The sequence below is a fragment of the Symphalangus syndactylus genome, chromosome 10 (assembly GCF_028878055.3).
Source record: "Symphalangus syndactylus isolate Jambi chromosome 10, NHGRI_mSymSyn1-v2.1_pri, whole genome shotgun sequence".
NCBI lineage: Eukaryota > Metazoa > Chordata > Mammalia > Primates > Hylobatidae > Symphalangus > Symphalangus syndactylus.
This window is the reverse complement of record NC_072432.2, coordinates 123560366-123584890: the sequence shown is the minus strand read 5'-3', so window position 1 is coordinate 123584890 and position 24525 is coordinate 123560366. Positions and strand designations below refer to the sequence as shown.

Sequence of the window (24525 nt, the reverse complement as noted above, 5' to 3'; positions counted from 1 at the left end):
TCGTAGCTCAGAGTAGTTTGATCGTCTGAAGCCTTCTTCTTTCAACTCATCAAAGTCATCCTCCATCCAGCTTTGTTCTGTTGCTGGTGAGGAACTGCGTTCCTTTGGAGGAGGAGAGGTGCTCTGTTTTTTAGAGTTTCCAGTTTTTTTGGTCTGTTTTTTCCCCATCTTTGTGGTTTTATCTACTTTTTGTCTTTGATGATGGTGATGTACAGATGGATTTTTGGTGTGGATGTCCTTTCTGTTTGTTAGTTTTCCTTCTACCAGACAGGACCCTCAGCTGCAGGTCTGTTGGAGTTTACTAGAGGTCCACTCCAGACCCTGTTTGGCTGGGTGTCAGCAGCGGTGGCTGCAGAACAGCGGATTTTCATGAGACCACAAATTCAGCTGTCTGATAGTTCCTCTGAAAGTTTTGTCTCAGAGGAGTACCCGGTTGAATGAGGTGTCAGTCTGTCCCTACTGGGGGGGTGCCTCCCAGTTAGGCTGCTCAGGGGTGAGGGACCCACTTTAGGAGGCAGTCTGTCCGTTCTCAGATCTCCAGCTGCGTGCTGGGAGAACCACTACTCTCTTCAAAGCTGTCAGTCAGACAGGGACATTTAAGTCTGTGGAGGTTCTTGCTGGGTTTTTGTTTGTCTGTGCCCTGCCCCCAGAGGTGGAGCCTACAGAGGCAGGCAGGCCTCCTTGAGCTGTGGTGGGCTCCACTCAGTTCGAGCTTCCTGGCTGCTTTGTTTACCTAAGCAAGCCTGGGCAATGGCGGGCGCCCCTCCCCCAGCCTCGCTGCCGCCTTGCAGCGTGATCTCAGACTGCTGTGCTAGCAATCAGCAAGACTCTGTGGGCATAGGACCCTCCGAGCCAGGTGCGGGACACAGTCTCCTAGTGTGCCGTTTTCCAGGCCCGTTGGAAAAGCGCAGTATTAGGACGGGACTGACCCGATATTCCAGGTGCCGTCTGTTTCCCCTTTCTTTGACTAGGAAAGGGAACTCCCTGACCCCTTGCGCTTCCCGAGTGAGGCAATGCCTCGCCCTGCTTCGGCTCGCGCACAGTGCGCTTCACCGACTGTCCTGCACCCACTGTTAGGCACTCCCTAGTGAGATGAAACCGGTACCTCAAGCAGAAATGCAGAAATCACCAGTCTTCTGTGTCGCTGGGGCTGGGAGCTGGAGACCGGAGCTCGAACACTTCTTATAGCAAATGATTTGTAACGTCATCTTTGCTTTTGTGAAATTAAGTTCATAGATAATATAACCTACTGATACATATACTTTCTTAAAAAGTCAGTGTAATACCCTAAGTGTAATGTAAAGAATAAATGAAAATATATTTTTATGCTTTAAAAATTTATTTCAGCCAGGTGCTGTGACCCGTGACTGTAATCCCAGCACTTTGGGAGACCTGCCTTAAGTGATCACTTGAGGTCAGGAGTTCAAGACCAGCCTGGTCAACATGGTGAAATCCCGTTTCTCCTAAAAGTACAAAAATTAGCCAGACATGCTGGCGTGTGTCTGTAATCCCAGCTACCTGGGAGGCTGAAACGCAAGAATCGCATGAACCTGGGAGGTGGAGGTTGTAGTGAGCCTAGATTGCTCCACTGCACTCCAGCCTGGACAACAGAGCAAGGCTCTGTCTCAAAAAAAAAAAAAAAAAAAAAAAAGATTCAAAAATGTATAAATGCTCAGGCAATTATCCTAGCATGTAAATGGAATAGAAGTGAAACAGCTGTATATCTTTCTATTGTAGAGTCACCATGAAGATGATAGCCACTGATGGGCCAATATAGTTAACGATATATTGGCAACTTAGATTTCATAACTGGTCTCTTCCTTAAGTGGTAAAGAATTGGTAAAGTTCTGAAAATACAAAGTACATTTCTTCTGTGATTTATCAAGGTTAATAATGCTATATTCTGTGTACAATATACATTGTATATTCCTAGAAAAGTTTATTAAAAGTGCCAAAAATACTTTGTTTATATATGTTAAATAGAATTGGGTTTGTAGGCTCAGCTTATTATTATAAACTGGTATTTTTCACTGATCTGTGTCCCTCTTAAGAAGGATGGTGGGGGTTAAGCAGGGCTTTTGACCTTGGCAGTGTTAACATTTGGGGTTGAGTAATTTTTTTTTTGGTGTGGGGAGTGTCCTGAGCCTGGTAGGGCATTGATCAGCATCCTTGGCTTGTTTAGATACCAGTAGCTTAGCTTCCCTGCAGTGTAACAACCAAAACTATCTTTAGACATTATCAAATGTCACCTGGAGAACAAAATTCCCCTTGTTGGGAACTTGGTTAAAGGTCCAGTTTATGTTGATAGAATAGAGGAAGATTGAGACCCACTGTCTTCAGATTCCTTTTCCCGGCTCCTGTCATTCCGTACACTTGGTGGTGGATGGAAGATCATAGTGAATGAGGTTGCTGTCCTTGACCTTCCAGGCTGAGTGGGTAGAATGGTATAGGAAGTGTAGTTCAGCTGTTTGCATTTTGTCATTTTGGTGTTCACATGGTGCTGTAGAGACACCAGAGGGAACAGCCACTTACAGGAACCTCGGGTAAGGTACCACCAGTCTTTTAGTTGAAAGTACCAGTATTACGTAAATCAGTAATAAAAAACAAAACAAAACAAGTTTTTGTTAATGATATAAGGAATGTGTGTTTCCAGGGAAGACCCATTGAAAATGGACACATTTTTAACATTCATCTCTCCCTCTTTTTATGCCTCAGAATGCTTTATGCTTTGTGTGAAGATTTTCTTTTCGTTCCACTAGGTGGCAACCTTAGCCATAGAGAGGAACTCTGAGTGTGCACACTTCAGGCACACGGAGGGTTCTGTCTGTAATAGAAGCACTTGTCCTAAAATGAGAATTAGCTCAAGGAGAGAGTTGATGGTGTAGTAATTTTTTAATCCAGTGTAGAAGTGAACACAGAGTAGTTGGACCTAGGCATGCAACTTATATTTCAAAGGCATTTCTTTCCTGAAGTCAGGAGCTTATTCATTTAAAGGTAGTATAAATGTGATGGGGAAGAGGCCGGTGCTGAGGAGTTAGATTGTAGGTGTTATCTTTTTTTAATTTATTTTTTATTTTTTTTTTACTCTAAAAAAAGATTTATTCATTCCATGTAGATTTTATCTTAGCTCAGTCCCTTACTAGCCTAGGCGAGACACTTAACCTCTCTCTGAGATTCCTCATCTGTAAAATAGAAATAATAGTATTGTTACCTCATTGTCTTTGAGGATTAAATGAGTGAATATAAATAAAAGTGCTTGGAACAGAATCTGGTGGAAAGTAAGAACATGGTAATGTTAACTATTATTAGTATCGGAAAAATAAAATAGTACCCACGGTGCTAGTCATTTTAATCTTACTTAACCTGGTTATTTATTTATCTATCTGTCACTGACTCACTGGTTTTATAGTTTTGTGTTTGGTTAAACAGATAGCAAAGAAAGCCAATTTAGCAGTCTCAGGCCACATTTGTGCTGATTTTCTGCAGTTACGTTATGGTTTTTGGTGTTTCTGATGAGAATTCTAATGGACAATCTTTTTCCTCATTGCTGGCAACTTTTTTTCTTACTGGAAGCTTAAACAGTTTCACCTTTATCTTAAGAATTCAGGATTCTTATAGTAGCTACCACATTTGAGTCTGTGCTCTGGGGCTCTCATACTGTTTTAGATCATTATTTATTTATTATTTTTTGAGACAGAGTCTCGCTTTGTCACCAGGCTGGGGTGTGGTGGCGTGATCTCCGCTCACTGCAACCTCTGCCCCCCGGGTTCAAGCGATTCTCCTGCCTCAGCCTCCCTAGTAGCTGGGACTGCAGGTGGGTGCCACCACGCCCAGCTAATTTTTGTATTTTTAGTAGAGATGGGGTTTCACAGTGTTGGCCGGGATGGTCTCGATCTCTTGACCTAGTGATCTGCCCACCTTGGCCTCCCAAAGTACTGGGATTACAGGTGTGAGCCACCGTGCCCTGCCTGATCGTTATTTTTTAAATGGCTACATAGTATTCTGTTTTGTTGATATACTCTAAAACAATTTTTTCTGGCCCGTTTCCAGGCATACAGACTCCACAGATGGAAAGTTTTTTTGTGAGACGAACTCTCGCTCTGTTGCCCAGGCTGGAGTGCAATGGCACAATCTTGGCTTACTGCAACCTTTGCCTCCCAGGTTGAAACGATTCTCCTGTCTCAGACTCCCGAGTAGCTGGGATTAGAAGTATGCACCAGCATGCCTGGCTAATTTTTTGTGTTTTTAGTAGAGACAGGGTTTCACCATGTTGGCCAGGGTAGTCTTGAACTCCTGACCTCAAGTGATTCGCCTGCCTCAGCCACCCAAAGTGCTAGGATAACAGGCGTGAGCCACTGTGCCCAGGCAGTTATTTATTTATTTTTTTGGTTTTATTTTTTGCTCTATGCTGTTATAAATAGTGCTGTGTGTACATTTTCTTGAGGTTGAATTGCTGGATCAAAAGATAGACATATTTTTGAAAATACTAATGCCTTACCAAATGTCTATTGTAAAATTGGGCCAATTTATACCTCCACAGTAGTAAATGAGAAGGAATCTATTTCTTCATGTCCTCACAAATGCTGATTGGGTGTTTTTAGTTGACTTTGCCAACCTCATAGAACATAAAGAGTATCTTGTTTTTTATTTTATTAATTTTTATAAATAGTGACAGGGTCTCACTTTGTTGCCCAGACTGGTCTTGAACTCCTGGGCCAAATGATCCTCCTGCCATGGCCTCCCAAAGTGCAAGGATTACTGGTGTGAGCCACCATGCCCAGCCAAAGATTGTCTTGTTTTAAAAATTCATTTTCTTTCACTCATTTTGTAAAATTAAAGAAAACCAGGTTATTTATCTTTGTTAACTGAACATTTTGTCCCCACATTTTAAAAAGTAATTAAATTTGAGATTCTGTGAGATTGTACCTCTAAAATACCCCTGTGTTCCAGTATTCATCTTAAGTATTTATACAGCTGTAATACATTTACGTAGATGTCATGCTTAAATGATTTACATAGTAGATGTCATGTTTAAATATTGCAACAGCATTGAGCTAAGGAAAGGCAGGGATTAAGTATAAATGTTTTATTGAAAAAAATTGAAGAGTTTTTTTTTTCAGGGTTTTTCTCTGAAAATAGCTCAAGTGACTTTAAACAAAAGGAACTAGTTAAATTAAAATTTTTAAAGTGTACTTTCAGTTCTATTGTGCCATGAAAATTTATAGTGTTGTGTGTTCTTTCTTTATATTAATATACAGATCAGCTTTCCAGACCATTGCGGCCACTATTTAAGTAGGTAATATTACCTCTGCGATTGTGTCATAAGAGGCCTGCAATATGTAAGCTTCTGTGCATATCAGGTAGAAAGGCAAAGAAATTTCTGTCTTCAAGGAACTGAAATTTTGCAGTGGTAGAAAGTGTATTGAATGAAATTAACCAATGAGTAAAAGGTATGTTTTTCATATGTACTTTTTTCCCATTTTGCATTTATTGTTATACAGAGAGAAATACACAGTTGACTTGTTGGACAGATATGTAATACTTATTCTAAAGAAATCAGTGCAGTTTTCACATGTTGATAAATTAGAACTTAACAAATTGATGATCAAAATACCAGAACTATTCTTTGGTAGGATATAGTTTCTTCAACAGCTATAATAATAAGTTTGACATGTAAAATTCTGGCTATTGCCTACATTTTAAAACAATAATTTTGCATGCTTTATTGGGATTACAGAGGTATTTTTGTTGCTGAGTTGGAAGTTTGACCTGAAATTATTTTCTTTCATATATGCCTATAGTGTGCAAAGCTAGCCACATTCATTAAACAGCCTTTAAAGTTTGGCTGAAAAGCAGATAGTTGGGGACTTTTAGCTTCTACTTAGAATGGAGAAAGCTAGAGAGCATCGTTCCTACCCTGACAGCAACAACAAACCCCAGAAGTCTGCATGCTGATACCTTACTGAATTCATCAGTGAGCTGAGGTTACAGGACAGCCTCCCAACCCAAACTGTAAGGAGAGACAGCACCCCCATGGAAAGGTAAGACCTGAGCACTTGTTTACCTGAGACAGACAAAGTGAACATCCTGCAGGAGAATTCAGTTAAAATTTAATGAACTTAGTGTAGACCAGCAAGAAAACAGATCGCCTGGCGGGCTGCAGACCCGGGGAATTTGTATCCACTCACAGGCTCTTCTCTACAGATTTCTTTGGATGCTTACAAAAAAGATTGAGGCTAGGGTGTGGGTACTGAGAAAGTGTCCCTTACTGTTCCCCCTGGAGGAGGGGGACAGTAGATCCTTTTGGAAAGACACGAAGCCCTGAGTCCTTCTTCCCTTCTTTGCTCCTATGAGATAAGAGCCTTAAACCACTGTGGAAAGAGAACAGAAAAAAAGTCTTTCGTCCTTGGCGAGGGACAGGAATATGTGCTAGGCCCAGAACTTTAGTGGAAGAGAAAGGGCAGGAGCACTGAGAAGGCCACACCCCAGTCACCAAGGAAGACAGTGTTTGCCCAAGACCAAGGCTTAATCCTAATGTCAGAGAATCTTCCCACCCATACGAGGCTAACAGCTGCGGACTGACAGGTGACACTGGAGATCGGTGAGAGGCGCAAGAACATGGAGGCAGACGAGTTCAGATGCAGCGTAAAAGGAAAACGAAAAAAGCTGAAGGTCGAACAGACACTGAGGAAAACATCCTCTGGCAAACCAGCCACTACCCTAACACAGTTCAAAGCTGGTGGTACGTTGTGGGTAACCATGGCAGCAACAAATTCCAAACCACACGTCTGTTCTGACAATAGATTGACTCAACCTCCACACACTAAAGATCTGGCAGAAGGAAAGGCGGGCCCATTTCCCAGGCATAAAAACTATTTACCTCAGTCTCAGCTGTCTTACAGAGGATATCCTGCTTTCAAAAAAGTTTTTGAGGCATAAAAAGAAGGAAGGAAGAACAACACACTATTGAGACAGGACACTTTGGAACTACCAGACATGGAATTGAGACAGGACATTGTTAAGACCAAATTCTTTGGAACTACCAGACATGGAATCTAAAATAACCGTTCAGTATGTTAAAATCTCTAGTAGAAAAGGCAGGCAACTTGTATGGTCAGGTAGGATATTTCAGCAGAGAGATAGACACTATAAGAAAATAAATGCTAAAAATGAAAATGACAGTAACATAGGTGAAAAATGTCAGCAAGCTCATTATTAAACTTGGTGTAGCCAAAAAAGGAGTCTGTGAACTTGAATACAGCTGAAGTGTGAAAAAAATAGAGCAGAGCACGCATGAGCTGTGAGACAATATCAGATGGTCTGATTTGTAAAGTCTGAGAAGGAAAAGAAAGAAAACGGGGCAGAAGAAATACTTGAAGATGTAATGACCAAGAATTTTCTAAAATTAATGATGGACACCAAAGATCTGTGAAGCTCAGAGAACACAAATAGATCATCCCCCAAACCAGGCAAATGACAGAAAAAAACACTGAGGCATATCATATTCAAACTGCAGAATATGAAAGATGGAAAATATTGAAGGCAGTCAGAGGAAAGAGACTAACTCCATAGGAAAAAAAGAATGCAGGGTTCTTATTGGAACCCATGCAGACCGAAAGATAATGCAGCACATCTTTAAATGGCCAAGAGGGAGAAAATCCTTTCAACCCGGAATTCCGTACCCAGCAAAAATAATCTCTTTTCTTTTTTCTTTTCTTTTCTTTTCTTTTCTTTTCTTTTCTTTTCTTTTCTTTTCTTTTCTTTTCTTTTCTTTTCTTTTCTTTTCTTTTCTTTTTTCTTTTCTTTTCTTTTCTTTTCTTTTCTTTTCTTTTCTTTTCTTTTCTTTTCTTTTTCTTTTTCTTTTTCTTTTTCTTTTTCTTTTTCTTTTTCTTTTCCTTCCCCTTCCCCTTCCCCCTTTCCTTTCCTTTCTTTTTTTTTTCTTGTCTGACTCTGTGGCCCAGGCTAGAGTGCAGTGGTGCAGTCTTGGCTCACTACAACCTCTGCCTCCAGGGCTTAATTCATCCTCCATCTCAGCCTCCTGAGTAGCTGGGACTGCAGGTACATGCCACTACATCTAGCTAATTTTTTTGTATTTCTAGTAGAGATGGGGTTTCACCATGTTGCCAAGGCTGGTTTTGAACTCTTGGGCTCAAGCAATCTGCCCTCCTCAGCCTCCCAAAGTGTTAGGATTACAGGTGTGAGCAACTGCATCTGGCAAAAATAATCTTTCAAAAATGAAGGAGAAATACTCTCTCAGAGAAACAGAAATGGAGATAATTCATTGCCATCAGACCTGCACTACTGGAAATATTAAAGGAAGTCGTTTAGGAAGAAGAGGTATGACATTAGACATTTGGATCTATACAAATACATTTCTAGGAGATAGAGTTTTTATTATTTAAAAATATTTTTCTAATTTCTCTGAAAGATGACCATAAATAAAAAATATTAACAATATATTTTGTGTTTAGGGCATGTTATGTGAAATAAAATTTATGGCAAATTAGCTTAAAGGTCAGAAGGGATCAGTAATTGGGAGTATACTGTTCTAATGTCTTTACACGACATACGAAATGCTATGACTTACTCTAAGCCAGGCTCTGATTAATTAAATATGTATATTGTAAACCTAGGTCAACCACTAAAAACATTTTTGAAAAAAATGTAATAAGCCAATAGTGGAGATAAAATGGAATCATACAGATATATCCAGCTAATCTAAATGAACACAGAGACAGAAGGAAAACACGAGCAGATGGAACAAATAGAAACAGTGGTGAAGATTAGAGTCTTTATTCCAACTACATTAATCATTGTGTTAAATGTAAATGGTCTAAACACACTATTTTTCTGCTTGGGTGCAAAAGCAAGACTCTAGTATATACTTTTTTTTTTTTTTTTTTTTGAAATGGAGTTTTGCTCTTGTTGCCCAGGCTGGAGTGCAATGGTGTGATCTTGGCTCACCGCAACCTCCACCTACTGGGTTCAAGTGATTCTCCTGCCTCACCTCCCCAGTAGCTAGCATTACAGGCATACACCACCATGCCTGGCTAATTTAGTATTTTTAGTAGAGACAGGATTTCTTCATGTTGGTCGGGCTGGTCTCGAACTTCTGACCTCAGGTGATCTGCCCACCTCGGCCTCCCAAAGTGCTGGGATTATAGGCATGAGCCACCATGCCTGGCCACTTTTTTTTTTTTTAAAAGATCCATTCCTGCAGCTGTCTAGTATATGCTGTCTGTAAGAAACCCACTTTAGGCCACTTTAGGTCAGGAGTTCAAGACCAGCCTGACCAACATGGTGAAACCCTGTCTTTACTAAAAATACCAAAATTAGCCAGGCGTGGTGGCGCGTGCCTGTAATCCCAGCTACTCAGGAGGCTGAGGCAGTAGAATCGCTTGAACCAGGGAGGTGGAGGTTGCAGTGAGCTGAGATCGCACCATTGCACTCCAGCCTGGGCGACAGAGGGAGACTCTGTCTCAAAAAAAAAAAAAAAAAAAAAAAAAAAAAACTCACTTTAAATGTAGACGAGTTAGGCCAGGTGCGGTGGCTCATGCTTGTAATCTCAGCATTTTGGAAGGCCGAGGTGGGCAGATCACCTGAGGTCAGGAATTCAAGACCAGCCTAGCTAACATGGTGAAACCCTCATCTCTACTAAAAATACAAAAATTAGCCGAGTGTGGTGGCATGCGCCTGTAATCCCAGCTACTTGTGGGGGCTGAGGCAGGAGAATGTCTTGATCCCAAGAGGCGGAGGCTGCAGTGAGCCAAGATTGCACCACTGCACACCAGCCTGGGTGATAGAGCAAGACTCCATCTCGAAAGAAAGATAAAAAAAAATAATAATAAATATAGACAGGTTAAAAGTAAAAGTGTGTAAAATGATATACTGTGCAAACACTATCAGGAAAGCTAGGGTGGCTATATTAATATCAGACAGAGTAGACTTCAGAGCCAGGAAAATTACCAAGGATTAAAGAAGGACATGGGCCAGGCATGGTGGCTCACACCTGTGATCCCAGCACTTTAGGAAGCTGAGGCAGGAGGATCGCTTGAGGCCAGCCTGGGCAACGTGGCGAAACCTGGTCTCTACAAAAAATACAAAACTCAGCCCAGTGTGGTAGAGTGCACCTGTAGTCTCTGCTACTCAGGAAGCTGAGGTGGGAGGATCACCTGAACCCAGGAGTTGGAGGTTGCAGTAAGCCATGATTGTGCCACTGCACTCCAGTTTGGGTGATGGAGCCACACCCTGTCTCAAAAAGAAAAAGGACATTACATAATAGTAAAAATATCAATTCTCCGAGTACATAATAGTCCTAAATACCTATATATCTAACAACAGGCCTTCCAAATACATGAATTAAAAATGGATGAAACTAAAAGGAGAAATACGTACCTCCACAGTTAGACTCTACAGCATTCCTCTTTCAGTAGTTGATTGAACAGATAGATGGAAAATTATGATATAGAAGTCCGGAAGAGCACCATCAACTAATTTGACCTAATTGGGATTTATAGAACAGACTGTCCCACAGCAGCAGAATACTGTGCATGTATTTTCCTTTTTTTCTTTTTTGAGACAGCGTTTCACTCTTGTTGCCCAGGCTGGAGTGCAATGACGTGATCTCAGCTCACTGCAACCTTCGCCTCCCAGGTTCAAGTGATTCTCCTGCCTCAGCCTCCTGAGTAGCTGGGACTACAGGCATGCGCCACCACACCTGGCTAATTTTTGTATTTTTAGTAGAGATGGGGTTTTACCATGTTGGTCAGGCTGGTCTCGAACTCCTGGCTTCAAGTGACCCGCCTGCCTCAGCCTCTGAAAGTGCTGGGATTACACGCGTGAGCCACTGTGCCTGGCCCTGTGCGTATGTTTTCAAGTTCATCTGGAATATTCACCAAGATGGATGGTATTCTAGCCCACAAAACAAGCTTTAATTGTATTTGAAAGAATTGAAAGTACCATTGGCCCTCCATGTCTTTTGGTTCTGCATCTGTGGATTCAACCAGCTATAGACTGAAAATATTTGGAAAAAAATTGTGTCTGTATTAAACACATACAGACGTTTTCCTTGTCATTATTCCCTAAACAATACAGTATAACTATTTACATGGTGTTTAAATTGTACCAGGCATTATAAATAATCCAGAGATTATTTAAAGTACATGGGAGGATAGGCATAGGTTATATGTAGATACTATACCATTTGATATCAGAAACTTGAGCATCTGTAGATTTTGGTATCTGTATGAGTCCTGGAACCAATCCCCCATGGATACCAAAGGCTGACTATACATGAACGATGTGTGTGGGCCATAATGGAATTAGGCTAGAAATCAATAACAGAGCTAGCTATATTTGGAAACTGTCCATTTGGAAATTAAATAATTTTATTTATGTATTTTTTGAGACAGAGTCTCACTGTGTAAGCTGGAGTGCAGTGGCATGATCACAGCTCACTGCAGCCTTGACCTCCCTGGGCACAGGCGATCCTCCTACCTCAGCCTCCCAAGTAGCTAGGACTACAGGTGTGTGTCACCATGCCTGGCTAATGTTTGTATTTTTTTGTAGAGATGGGGTTTTGCAATGTTGCCCAGTCTGGTCTCGAACCCCTAGGCTCAAGTGATCTGCCTACCTCGGCTTCCCAGAGTGCTAGGATTACAGATGTGAGCCACCACACCCAGCCTGAAATTAAATACCTTTAAGTAACCTATGGTTCAAGGAGGAAATCACAGGGAGGTAAAAACATTGTTGCATTAAATGGAAGTGAAAGCACAGTATATCAAAATTCATGGGATGCAGCTATACCAGTGCTTATAGGGAAATAAAGAGCATTAAGTGCTTATAGTAAAAAAAAAAAATTCTGTTTTATGGCCATACACTTTTCATGTATCAGTTGATGGATATTTGGGTTTTTCTACTTTTTGGCTGTTATGAATAATACTGCTATTAACATACCTATACAAGTTTTTGTGTGGACATGTGTTTTCATTTCTCTTAGGTATATACCTAGGAGTAGAATTGCTACATCGTATTAACTTTTTGAGGAATTGTCATACTATTTTGCAAAGCAGCTACATTAATTTACATTCTCACCAGCAACTTAGGAAGGTTCTGCTTTCCCCACACCCTTGCCAACACTGATTTTAGCCATCCTGGTGGATGGTGAAGTGTTACTGTGATTTTGATTTGCATTTCCCTAATGACTGATGATGTTGAACATCTTTTTATGTGCTGATTGGCCATTTTATATTTTATTTTATTTTATTTTTTTACTGTAGAAACAGGGTCTCACTCTGTTTCCCGGGCTTGAGTGCAGTGATGCGATCATAACTCATTGCAGCCTCAAGCTCTTAGGCTCATGCAATCCTACCTTCTCAGCCTCCTGAGTAGCTAGGGTAACAGGTGTGCCACGGTACCTGGCTAATATTTTAATTTTTTATAGAGGCAGGGTCTTACTATGTTGCCCAGGCTGACCTTGAACTCCTGGCCTCAAGTAATCCTCCTGCCGTGGCCTCTCAAAGTGGTGTGAACCACCACACCCGGTCCATCTGTATATTTCATTTGGCAAAATGTTTTTTGAAATCCTTTGTCCATTTAAAAAATTGTTTTGTGCTTTTATTACAGAGCTGTAAGAATTCTTTATTCTGGATACAAGGCCATTGTGAGATACATGCTTTACAGATATTTTCTTCCATTCTGTGGTTGTCTTTTCACTTTCTTGATGGTGTCTTATGAGGTATAAAAGTTTCTAATTTTGGGCCAGGCGCAGTGGCTCACACCTGTAATCCCAGCACTTTGAGAGGCCAAGGCAGGTGGATCATCCGAGGTTAGGAGTTCGAGACCAGCTTGGCCAACATGGCAAAACTCTGTCTCTACTAAAAATACAAAAATTAGCTGGGCATGGTGGTCTCCGTCTGTAATCCCAGCTACTCGGGAGGCTGAGGCAGGAGGATCACTTGAACCTGGGAGGGTGAGGTTGTAGTGAGCTGAGATTGCGCCACTGCGCTCCAGCCTGGGTGGCAGAGTGCAACTCTGTCTCAAAAAAAAAAAAAAATGTTTTTAATTTTGATCAAGTCCTTTATCTTTTTTTCTTTTGCTGCTTGTGCTTTTGGTGTCATGTCTAAACCATTGCCTAATCCAAGGTCATGAAGATTTACTTCTGTTTTTTCCTCTAGGAGTTAGAGTTTTTGTTTATGGTGTGAGACGTGGGTCCAGTGTCCTTTAGAAAGCTAAATAGTAGGTATAGATCTCTACATTGTAATATATACTAGTGTATAACCCAGCCATCCCACTCTTGGATGTTAACCCAAATTCACATAAAATTAATGGGTATTTATACTGGTTTTCTTCATAACCACCAACAATTGGAAACAACTCACATCCTTTAACTGTCCCTTAACTTCCCCTTAACTGTGGCACATACTTACAATGGAATACAACTCAGCAATGAAAAGGAACAAAGAACTGACATTCCAACAACATGGGTGAATCTCAGAGGCATCATGCCTCATAAGGGAAGCCACATTCCAAAGGGACATGCTGTGTGATTTTATTTATATGTTTATGATATTCCTGGGAAACAGAACCATAGAAACAGATTGGGGGCTGCCCGTGGAGAGAGTGACTGCAGAGGAGCATAGGGTGATTTGCGGTTGTGGAACTGTCTATATCATTATCGTGGTGTTGTTAGCATGACCATATTGTTGTCAAAACTTCAGGAACTGTACAGTAAAATGTGCAGGATTTTAATTTTCATAAATTATACCTTAGTAAAATAAAAGGACAATTTAAAGTAGTTGTTCAAAAGAATATGGTGTTTCTCCCATTGTAAAGCAGTTTTCAAGGTAAAGAATTACCCCACGGCTTCTCCCCTTCTTGTTTTGGTGTCTGGTGCTTATCCCGAGTAAAAAGTGCAATTGCTCAGTGTAAATTTCAGCAGGATCACCCAGAACAGCAAGTGCTGCCAAGTTCTCATTCTGTCCAGCCTCTGCTGCACAGATTTGGGCAGACGATGCCTGTTCTTTACAGATGTCCAGATAGCAGGTCATACTGTGGTAGTGACAGAATTCTCAAGAAATACTTGTTGAAATGTTGAGGATGAAGTGGCACTTGTCTTTATAATCCTGCCTGCTTAAGTTATACTTAAAATTTATTTTTTATTTTTAAGACAGCATCTTGCTCTGTTGCTCAGGCTGGAATGTAGTGGCACAGTCATAGCTCACTGCAGCCTTGAACTCCCCTGGACTCAAGCCATCCTCCCACCTCAGTCTCTTAGCTGAGACTACAGGCATATGCCTCCATGTCTGGCCAATTTATTATTTAAAAAATTTTTTTTGTAGAGATGGAGGTCTCGCTTTTGCCCAGACTGGTCTTGAACTTCTGGCTTCAAGTGATCCTCCCACCTTGGCCTCCCAAAGTACTGGGATTACAGGTGTGAGTCGTTGCACCGGGCCAATACTTTTTTTTTTTTTTTTTTTTTGAGGTGGAGTCTCGCTTTGTCACCAGGCTTGAGTGCAGTAGTGCAATCTTGGCTCACTGCAACCTCTGCCTCCTGGATTCACGCGATTCTCCTGCCTCAGCCTACTGAGTAGCTATGATTACAGGCGTGCACCACCACACCCGGGTAATTTTTTTTTTGCATTTTTAGTAGAGATGGGGTTTCGCCATGTTGGTCAGGCTGGTCTCAAACTCCTGACCTCGTCATCCGCCTGCCTCAGCCTCCAAAAGTGCTGGGATTACAGGCGTGAGCCACTGTGCCCGGCCAGGCCAGTACTTTTTTAAAAAGAAAATTTTCAAGCAGTGTGTATTAGTTTCCTGTTGCTGCTGTAAGATGTTACCACAAACTTCGCAGCTTAAAACAACACAAACATATTATCTTACTGTTCTGGAGGTCAGAAGTCTTAAATGGGTAAGGAGGGCTGTACTTCTGGGTACTCATGGGAAGAATTAATTTCCTTGCCTTTTCAGCTTCCAGAGGCTGCCCGAATCTCTTGGCTTGTGTCCCAACATCACTCTGACCTCTGCTGCTGCCTTGACTCAGGCTCTCCTGCCTGCCTCTTTCCTTTATAAGGACCCTTGTGATTACGTTAGGTCTGCTCAAATAATCCAGGATAACCTGCCTTTCAAGATTCTTTTTTCTTTGGACCAACACCTCCTCATTCCCCTTCTCCTAGCCTCTAGTAGCCATCATTCTACTCTCTGCTTCTGTTGAGTTCTGATTGTTTTAGATTCCACATAGAGGTGAAAACGTGCGGTTTTTGTCATTTGGTGCCTGGCTTATTTCATTTAACAGTGTCCTCCAGGTTTATTCATGTTGTTGCAAATCACAGAATTCCTTTCTTTTTGAAGGCTAATAGAATTCCATTGTGTGTATATATATTATATTTTTGTTATCCGTTCATCTGTTGATAGACAGACTGAGTCTTTATCTTGACTGTTGTAAATAATGCTGCAGTGAACATGGGAGTGCAAGCATCTCCTCAACATACTAAGTTCAAGTCCTTAGAATAAATACCCAGAAGTGGGATTGCTAGATCAAATGATAATCTAGTTATTAGTTTTTTTGGGGGACTCCGTACAGTTTTCCATAATGGCTACACCAATTTACATTTCCACCAACAGTGTATAGGTGTTCCCTTTGCTACATCCTCATCAGTGCATGTTATCTTTTGTCTTTTTGAGGATAACTATTCTCACAGGTGTGAAGTGGTGGCTCATTGTACTTCTCTTTCTCCTTTTTCCTTAAATCTCTGACCTAGTTGGAAATCATTGTGGTTTTAATTTGTATTTCCCTAGCAATGATGAGCAATATATCTGTTGGTCATTTGTGTGGTTTTTTTCTTTTTTTTTTTTACACGGAGTCTTGCTCTGTTTCCCAGGCTGGAGTGCAGTGGCGCAATCTTGGCTCATTGCAACCTCCATATCTTGGGTTCAAGTGATTCTCCTGCCTCAGCCTCCCAAGTAGCTGGAATTACAGGTGCCCGCCACCATGCCCAGCTGAGTTTGTATTTTTAGTAGAGATGGGGTTTCGCCATATTGGCCAGGCTGGTCTCGAACTCCTGACCTTAGATGATCCACATGCCTTGGCCTCCCAAAGTGCTGGGATTATAGTCATGAGCCATTGTGCCTGGCCTTATTTGTATATCTTCTTTTGAGAAATGTCTGAATATTTCTGACATTTCAGGATTTCTGAATTTTCAGACAATATTCAGATCTTTTGCCAATTTTTAAATCAGGTTTTTTTGTTTTTTTTTTTTGCTATTATTTTGAGTTCCATATATATGGAAAATATATATAATTTTTTTTTTATTTTTTGGAGGCAGCGTCTCATTTTGTTGTCCAGATTGTAATGCAGCGGCATGATCTCAGCTAACCAGGCTGAAGTGATCGTCTCATCTTAGCTTCCTGAGTAGCTGGGACTACAGATATGCACTGCCAAATTTGGCTAATCTTAAAACATTTTTTGTAGAGATGAGGTCTCACTATATTGCCCAGGCTGGTCTCGAACTCCTAGGCTCCAGCAATTTTCCTGCCTTGGCCTCCCAAAGTGCTGGGATTATAGGCATGAATTGTGGCACCTGCCCTATATTTTGTATATTAACCCCATATTAGACGTATTGCTTGCAAATATATTCTCCCAATTTGTAGGTTGTCTCTTCACTCTGTTTACTTTGCCATGCTGAAGCTTTTTGGTTTGTTGTAATCCCAGTTGTCTATGTTTGCTTTTGTTGCCTGAACTTTTGGGATCAAATCCAAAAAATGATTGTCCTGACCAGCATTGTGTTGTTTTCTCTGTTTTCTTTTAGTATTTTCACAGGCTCAGGTCTTATGTTTAAGTCTTCAATCCATTTTGAGTTGATTTTTCTATATGGTGTGAGACAGTGGTCTCATTTCATTCTCCTGCATGTGGATATTCAGTTTTCCCAACACCCTTTATTGAAGAGACTGTCCTTTTCCCATTGTGTGTTCTTGGCACCTTTGTCAAAGATCAGCTGATTGTAAATGCATGGGTTCATTACTGGGCTTTTGTTTATGCCAGTCCCATGCTGTTTTGATTACTGTAGCATTGTAATATAGTTTGAAGTAGTGTGGTACCTCTAGTTTTGTTTCGCTCAAGATTGCCTTGCCTATTCAGTTTTTTTGTGTGTTTCCATTAGACTTTTAGAATTATTTTTTCTATTTATGTGAAAAATGACATTGGAATTTTTATAGGGATTGCATTGAATCTGTGGATCACTTTGGATAGTATGGACATTTTAACAGTGTTAATTCTTCCAATTCAGAATCCAAATCTTGAGATCTCCTCATCTCAAGATTCTTAGTCACCAGAGTCTCTTTTATGGTAATGTATTCACAAGTTCTGGGGATTACGTTGTGGACATCTTGGGTGGGGGTGTATTTTTCTGTGTAGCACACAAGAGAAATTATTTTTATTTTTTATTTTTGAGATGGAGTCTTGCTCTTTCACCCAGGCCTGAGTGCAGTGGTGTGGCGCTATCTTGGCTCACTGCAAGCTGTGCCTCCCGGGTTCACGCCATTCTCCTGCCTCAGCCTCCCGAGTAGCTGAGACTACAGGCGCCCGCCACCATGTCTGGCTAATTTTTTGTATTTTTAGTAGAGACGGGGTTTCACCATGTTAGCCAGGATGGTCTCGATCTCCTGACCTCGTGATCCGCCTGCCTCGGCCTCCCAAAGTGCTGGGATTACAGGCGTGAGCCACCGCACCTGGCCAAGAGAAATTATTTTGATAGTGTCTCAAATGTAAGATCATTAGAAGATGAGGTAAATCGAGAAATGTCCTATTTTCTGGAACTGCAAAGTGGATATAACGACACTTTTGAGGATAAAAAGTCACGTTAATAACACGTTGTTAAAGGAAAAGGGAGGAAGGCATGGTGTGTTGCTGGTTGAGATTCTGCATTTGGTTTTGTTGTTGTTGTTTTAGAGGCAGGGTCTCTCTTTGTCTCCCAGGCTGGAGTGCAGTGGCACAATTGTAGCTCACAAGTCGAATTCCTGAGTTCAAGCTCTCTTCCCACCTCAGTCTCCTGAGTAGCTGGGACCACAAGTGAGCACCACCAGGCCCGGCTCATTTTTTGCATTTTTGAGATGGGGTCTCGATATATAGCCCAGGCTGGCCTTGAGCTCTTGGGCTCAAGCAGTCCTCCCACCTCCATCTCCCTAAGCTCTAGAATTACAGGCATGAGCCACTGGGCCTGGCCTTTTTTTTTTTTTTTAAAGGGCAAAGATGTACCTTAATGCTAACACTAGAACACCATGTGGGGCTGAGAAAAAGTGGCAAGTGTGTGAATTATTAGTAAATATGATCCTCCTTATTTTTAGGTTATTTCTTTAAAATTTTACACTAGCAATACACAAATATTTCTGCATATTATTAATAAAACCTTTGTTAAGTCTGCAGAGCAAAAAATGAAAATTCTCTAAGCAAACTATATTCTTTTCTCTGGGGATACCTATTGGTGTATATTTTCCACATCTTTACAATGTATTTAATATATATGTGTTTTTGCTTTTTAAGAAATTTTTAGAAGTTTTGTTTCTTCTACTTTACATAAATGAGATCACTTTGTGTCTAGTAGCCGATCCTCTTCTTAAATGTTTTATATTGCCTTTATTAAAGACGCCAGCACCCAGAAAATTATGATGGGTGTTAGATGGTGATGATAACAGTGATAGGTGTAGGTAATGCTGTTTCATTTGCAGGCATTATTCTCGGTGCTTTATTAACTCCTTTAATCCTCACTATTCTATGAGGCAGGTATTATTATTACTACTACTATTATTATTATTATTATTATTATTATCGAGATGGAGTTTCACTCTTGTTGCTCAAGCTGGAGTGATCTCAGCTCACTGCAACCTCTGCCTCCTGGACTCAAGCGATTCTCCTTCCTCAGCCTCCCAAGTAGCTGGGATTACAGGCATGCGCCACCACGCCCGGCTAATTTTGTATTTTTAATAGAGATGGGGTTTCTCCATGCTGGTCAGGCTGGTCTCGAACTCCCGACCTCAGGTGATCTGCCTACCTTGGACTCCTAAAGTGCTTGGATTACAGAGCCACCATGCTCGGTGAGGCAGGTATTATTATTATCCTCACTTTACAGGTGAAGAAATGGAGGCAGAGAAATTAAGATGTTTGCGCCACTTTGTGCAGGAAATGTGGTAACTGAGGTCACAGCCAGGCCATCTGGCTCTGAGGCCTGCACCACACTGTTGTGCTACTTTTGCATTTACAGGAAAGGGCTAAGCACAGACAAAATGAGAGTGCGTTATTTGGGAATTTTAAGCAAAGCCTTATTGGTAAGTTGGCTCGTTTTCTTCCCTTCTATGGCAGTTACACAGTTTTTTATTGTTAACTCATGTGGGACAAGGAAGGGTCTTGAAATGAAAGGATCAAATCTGAGCTTTTAAATTCTAGTCTGTTTTCTTCTCTTTTCTGCCAAGAGAATAGATTTCTAAATCAGTTCTGACTTTATTTACCCTTACAGTTTAGAGTGTGCCTGACTTTCATGATACTTGGCTGTCTTCTGCCGTAATAAAGTGTCTGCCTTTAAATTTGATGTCCCTTGATCATTTTGTTTTCAAAAAAGAGATTGCTATTTTTAAAAACCCAAAATATGTAGATCTTGGTTTTTAAATACCATTCTATAATAAAATGAGTCAGGAATCCTTGAAGAAGTGATTGATTCCAAATGAGGGGAAATACAAGATGAGCCTGGAACATCTTTTAGTACCACCAGAAAGTGAGAGAAAGAAGAAAAACTGGAGAAAAAAAAAAGGAAGCAAGTCAGGGACATGGGAACCAATATGAAGGAAATCTTAGTGATTAGAGCTGGGATGTTTGAACCACCAAATAAATACTGATCGTCGGCCAGGCACGGTGGCTCACGCCTGTAATCCCAGCACTTTGGGAGGCTGAGGTGGGCGGATCATAAGGTCAGGAGATGAGACCATCTTGGATAACACGGTGAAACCCTGTCTCTACTAAAAAATACAAAAAGTTTACCAGCGTGGTGGCGGGCGCCTGTAGTCCCAGCTACTCGGGAGGCTGAGAGAATGGTGTGAACCCGGGAGGCGGAGCTTGCAGTGAGCCAAGATCGCACCACTGCACTCCAGCCTGGGCGACAGTGTGAGACTCCGTCTCAAAAAAATAAATAAATAAATAAATAAATAAATACTGATCGTCATGGATTATCTATGTAATAAATATGTAGATATAAATCTGTACAGTAATATCCATGAGTCTCTGCTAAATTAAATAATTGAAAAACAAGTTGGAGGTTGGGCACAGTGGCTCAGGCTTGTAATCCCAGTACTTTGGGAGGCCAAGGCAGGTGGATCGCTTGAGTCTAGACGTTTGAGACCAGCCTTGGCAACATGATGAAACCCTGTCTCTACTAAAAATACAGAAGTTAGCCTGGTGTGGTGGTCCGTGCCTGTAGTCCCAGCCACTTGGGAGGCTGAGGGAGGAGGATTGATTGAGCCCAGGAAGTTGAGGCTTCAGTGAGCCGAGATTGTGCCACTGCACTCCAGCCTAGGTGACAAAGTGAGACCCTGTCTCAACAAATAAAAAGTGAACTGAAGAAAGAGCAACTCTTTGTGTTTTTTTGTTTTGTTTTGTTTTTTGAGATGGAGTCTCGCTCTGTTACCCAGGCTGGAGTACAGTGACACAATCTCAGCTCACTGCACCCTCTGTCTCCCGGGTTCAAGTGATTTTCCTGCCTCAGCCTCCCGAGTAGCTGGGATTACAGGTACCCACTGCCACGCCCAGCTAATTTTTGTATTTTTAGTAGAGACACAGTTTCGCCATGTTGGCCAGGCTGGTCTTGAACTCCTGACCTTGAATGATACACCCTCCTCGGCCTCCCAGAGTGCTGGGATTACAGGCATGAGCCACTGTGCCCAGCCTATTATAGTAGAATTCTAATTAGTACATATGGAAGGAATGGTGGAAATAATTTGTCAGTAGGTACTTACAAGTAGTCATTTTTGTAGGTAAGCACTACCAATGGATGCTATTATAAAATTAGTGATAATATGAGAAACGGTATTTGTATAGTCTGAAAATATCTCTCCATTAATTAGTAACTACAAAGGAAAAACTGATAGCTTCATGACAGAGAAACCTGAGAGATAACACCTTGCCTGATGGTCAGCGTTTATTGGGTCCATGTTGACACTTTGTAGCTTGCTACTGTGCCCCCCGAGAAGGGCACAAGCTTGTTACTGTGTTGTTCTTGCCAGAATTGCATAACCTCAATCTAGTAATGAGGAAATACTGGACAAACCCAAATGGAAGATTCTGTAAAACAACTGACCAGTGGGGAAACAAAGACTGGCCACACTTAGAGAATGGAGGAGACCAAAGAGATGTGACAGGCAGGATCCTGGGTCAGGAAAAGGGCATCAGTGGTCAAACTCGTGAAGTTTCAGTAAGGCCTGTTGATGAATAGTAATATGTCCATGTTAGTTTCAATAATTATACAATTATGTAAGGTGTTAACATTAGGGGAAGCTGGATAAAGGGCATATAGAAACTGTGTACTCATTTTGTAACCCTTTTGTTAGTGTAAAATTATTTTTTAAAAGTCTAAAAAATGTAAAAAGAAAAATATAGGCCAGACATGGTGGCTCGATATCTGTAATCCCAGCGCTTTGGGAGGCCGAGGCAGATGGATTGCCTGAGCTCAGGAGTTTGAGCCCAGCCTGGGCAACATGGTAAAACCCCATCTCTACACAAAACCCCCCCAAAAACAACTTAGCTGGGCATGATGGTGTGTACCTTGGTCCCAGCTCCTCAGGAGGCTGAGGTGGCAGGATTGCCTGAGCCCAGGAGGTGGAGGTTATAGTGAGCTGAGATTGCGCCACCGCTTTCCAGCTTGGGCAACAGAACTAGACCCTGTCTCAAAAAAAAAAAAAAAAAGAAAACAGTCTGTCTTGTCTAGGGTGTAGTAGACAATGATGGTATTTCATACATTCAGTAGTCAAATCGTTGATGTCTTGTCTAGGCTGTAGTAGACAGTGATGGTGTTTCATACATTCAGTAGTCAAATCACTGAGGACCTGTCATGTGCTAGGTATAGTGCCGACTGTCATGGAAACGAGATGGAAATAGAGCTCCCTGCCCTCAAGGAGCTTACAGAGGCCGAGGCAATCATGCACACAGTTGTTATCAGTTAGGTCATGTCCATAATGTGTGCAGATGAACGTTCAGTGGGTGTGTAGTAGAAAGAACCCCTAAAGTATCTATGGAAATTAAAAAATCTTATTTAGAGACATTTTGGCTTTAAATAACTTTATGCTCAGGTTGAATTCTTTGTAGTAGATTTTGCCACTTTTGCCATTGGTCACCTGCGATGAAAAGCTTCAGGGTAGGTGGCAGTAAACAGATTTCCATGGTATCACCAGAGTCTCACCTGTGTGGGCATCATTTGTTTTATGCAGCGTGTACTGAAATGAGAGAGAAAGGGGGAAGGAAGGAAAAGGGGAAAAGGAAAGAAATCTGACTTAGCACAGTATCGGGTGCCTACTTCATTTATCATTTGTAAACGGACCATGGGAAGTTCATGGCTCTGGAAGAAAAGGAGGGCGGTGCTGGGTAAGGGTCTGGGGTGGGAAGAAAGGAAGGGATGGTACATCCCCTCAACGTGTGGAGCAGTTGTGAGTGGGAGGCTCTGTGAAGCCTCGGGGCTCAGAGAGCTTTTCCTTTTTTCGTTCCTGAGCGTATAAGTCTTAGGATTTTGTGTCTGAAAGTAGCTTCTGATAATTAAGTGAAACCAGTGATCAGAACCTGTCTTCAGGAGCAGAATGTAAGATGTAAATAATGTTCATTTGGGATGCTTCCCAATTGTGGTCTCTCTTGGTTGCAAAAATAGTGATGTGGCAGAGGGACTACAGGTTTCTGAAGACAAGATGCAGGCGGGACTGTCGCCTTTCTCCTTGTGTTACCGAGCGGAGGTGAGACAGTGTTTCTATTTCAGCCATCCCCCCTTTCCCTTTCATGCCTCCTTAGTCACCAGTTCCCAGGTTATTTGATTTCAAAAGTCTTTTTTGCAGATAAATTGTTGAGTAACCTCATTTCCATGTGAAAGTTCTGTTCCCGTCTCCCTACACGTTTCTTATTTTCTATTATCAATGAGAGAGGAATGAGTGTATCATGCTTAGGGGAGCTGAGCAGGAAATAAGCTGTTAGCCGCAAATAGAGGAATTAAAGGAGGGTGTCGACGGCCCAGGAAAGCAGGGCGGCTTCATCGCGGCAGCCCTCATTTGCTGGCCTCTAGAAACAGCCCCACTGTCGGGGCTGCGTGGGTGCAGTTCTGTCTCCAGGCCTTTGCCTGCATCGTGTCCCGCATGTGGATGTTCTGCCCTGACTTGTTTCATGATGTCATATCAGATGTGCTCATTTGGATCCAGAGGAGATAACACTGAAGCCTGGATTTGGATCAAGATGCTATAGTTTGTAAAAATGGATTGTAAAATAACTAGTGTCTGTTTGATACAGAATTTCAGAAACTGTGGAGGAGTGTCACTGTAGATTCCATGGACGAGGAGAAAATTGAAGAATATCTGAAGCGACAGGGTATTTCTTCCATGCAGGAATCTGGACCAAAGAAAGTGGTGCGTAATCTCTAGCAAAGCAGCTTAATCCCCTGCCCTGGGAACTGTTAGCCTGCTCCGCTTTCTGCTCTCTGAAGAGCCGGGAGTCGTTCTGCCACCGTTGTTTCTCAGTGTCCTCAGCCCAGGTCACATCTGAGGTACTGCAAGCCTGCAGACCCGCCCTCGGTGCTGCTCCAGGCCTGTGAGTGCCTTTCCACACCCAGCTCCTCCCAAGCAGTCCTGCTCTTGAGGTATAGCCATATGGAACCTTCCAGGGCCTGCGTGTTCCCCACTCTCTCACTCTAAGCTGCTACAAGCCCTTCTCCCCATTCTTAAAGGGAGGCTGCGCCTTGATCTGCACAACCTTTCAGACTTGAACGGGGCCCTCCCCTGCTCCGTGAGCCTCGCCATCCTGGTGCCTGGTTCTGCCATAGTAACTTTCAGGTCGTCTAGGAACCAGATATTTTTGTCTGTATAGTCTCTAAATCCTGCTCACAGGGGATGTTAGTAATTAAATGATGACTTTTACATTGCCTTGCACCAGCAAATAAAATCTGTAGTCCAAGAACAAAGCCCAGGGGGGATGATTCACCAGCACCCTTGTTAGCAGTGCTGTGCTCCTCCCCCCTTTCCTTGTCCACCGTCATGCTTCATAGCTTGTCACCTGTGTCTTTCTGGGGCGTGGGGTGGGGATGTGTGTTCGGTGAATTTTTAGGACTCACCAAAAGGGAAGCTTTATTGTCAATCTCTTTCCACAAATGAGTGTAATTGCAGCCCTTCATGATTTCCTATTATTGTCTCATTTGTTAATTTTTTTCATCATGTGATGCTAATATTTCAAGTATATAGAAAAGAATAGAGAATATTACGGACCTTCATGTGCCCCTCCTTTCTCAGGATTTTGCCATATTT

At 41.9% G+C, this 24525-nt stretch overlaps 1 protein-coding gene across 1 annotated transcript in view; it reads left to right on the top strand.

Moving 5' to 3' along the window:
- The window catches only part of GTF2E2 (general transcription factor IIE subunit 2), a 91337-nt gene that overhangs the window by 65940 nt on the left and 872 nt on the right, over positions 1-24525 (top strand). The window contains exon 7 of the mRNA XM_055295883.2: positions 23519-23634. Coding sequence (XP_055151858.1) covers positions 23519-23634 — 116 coding nt within the window. The remainder of the gene's footprint in view (positions 1-23518; positions 23635-24525) is intronic.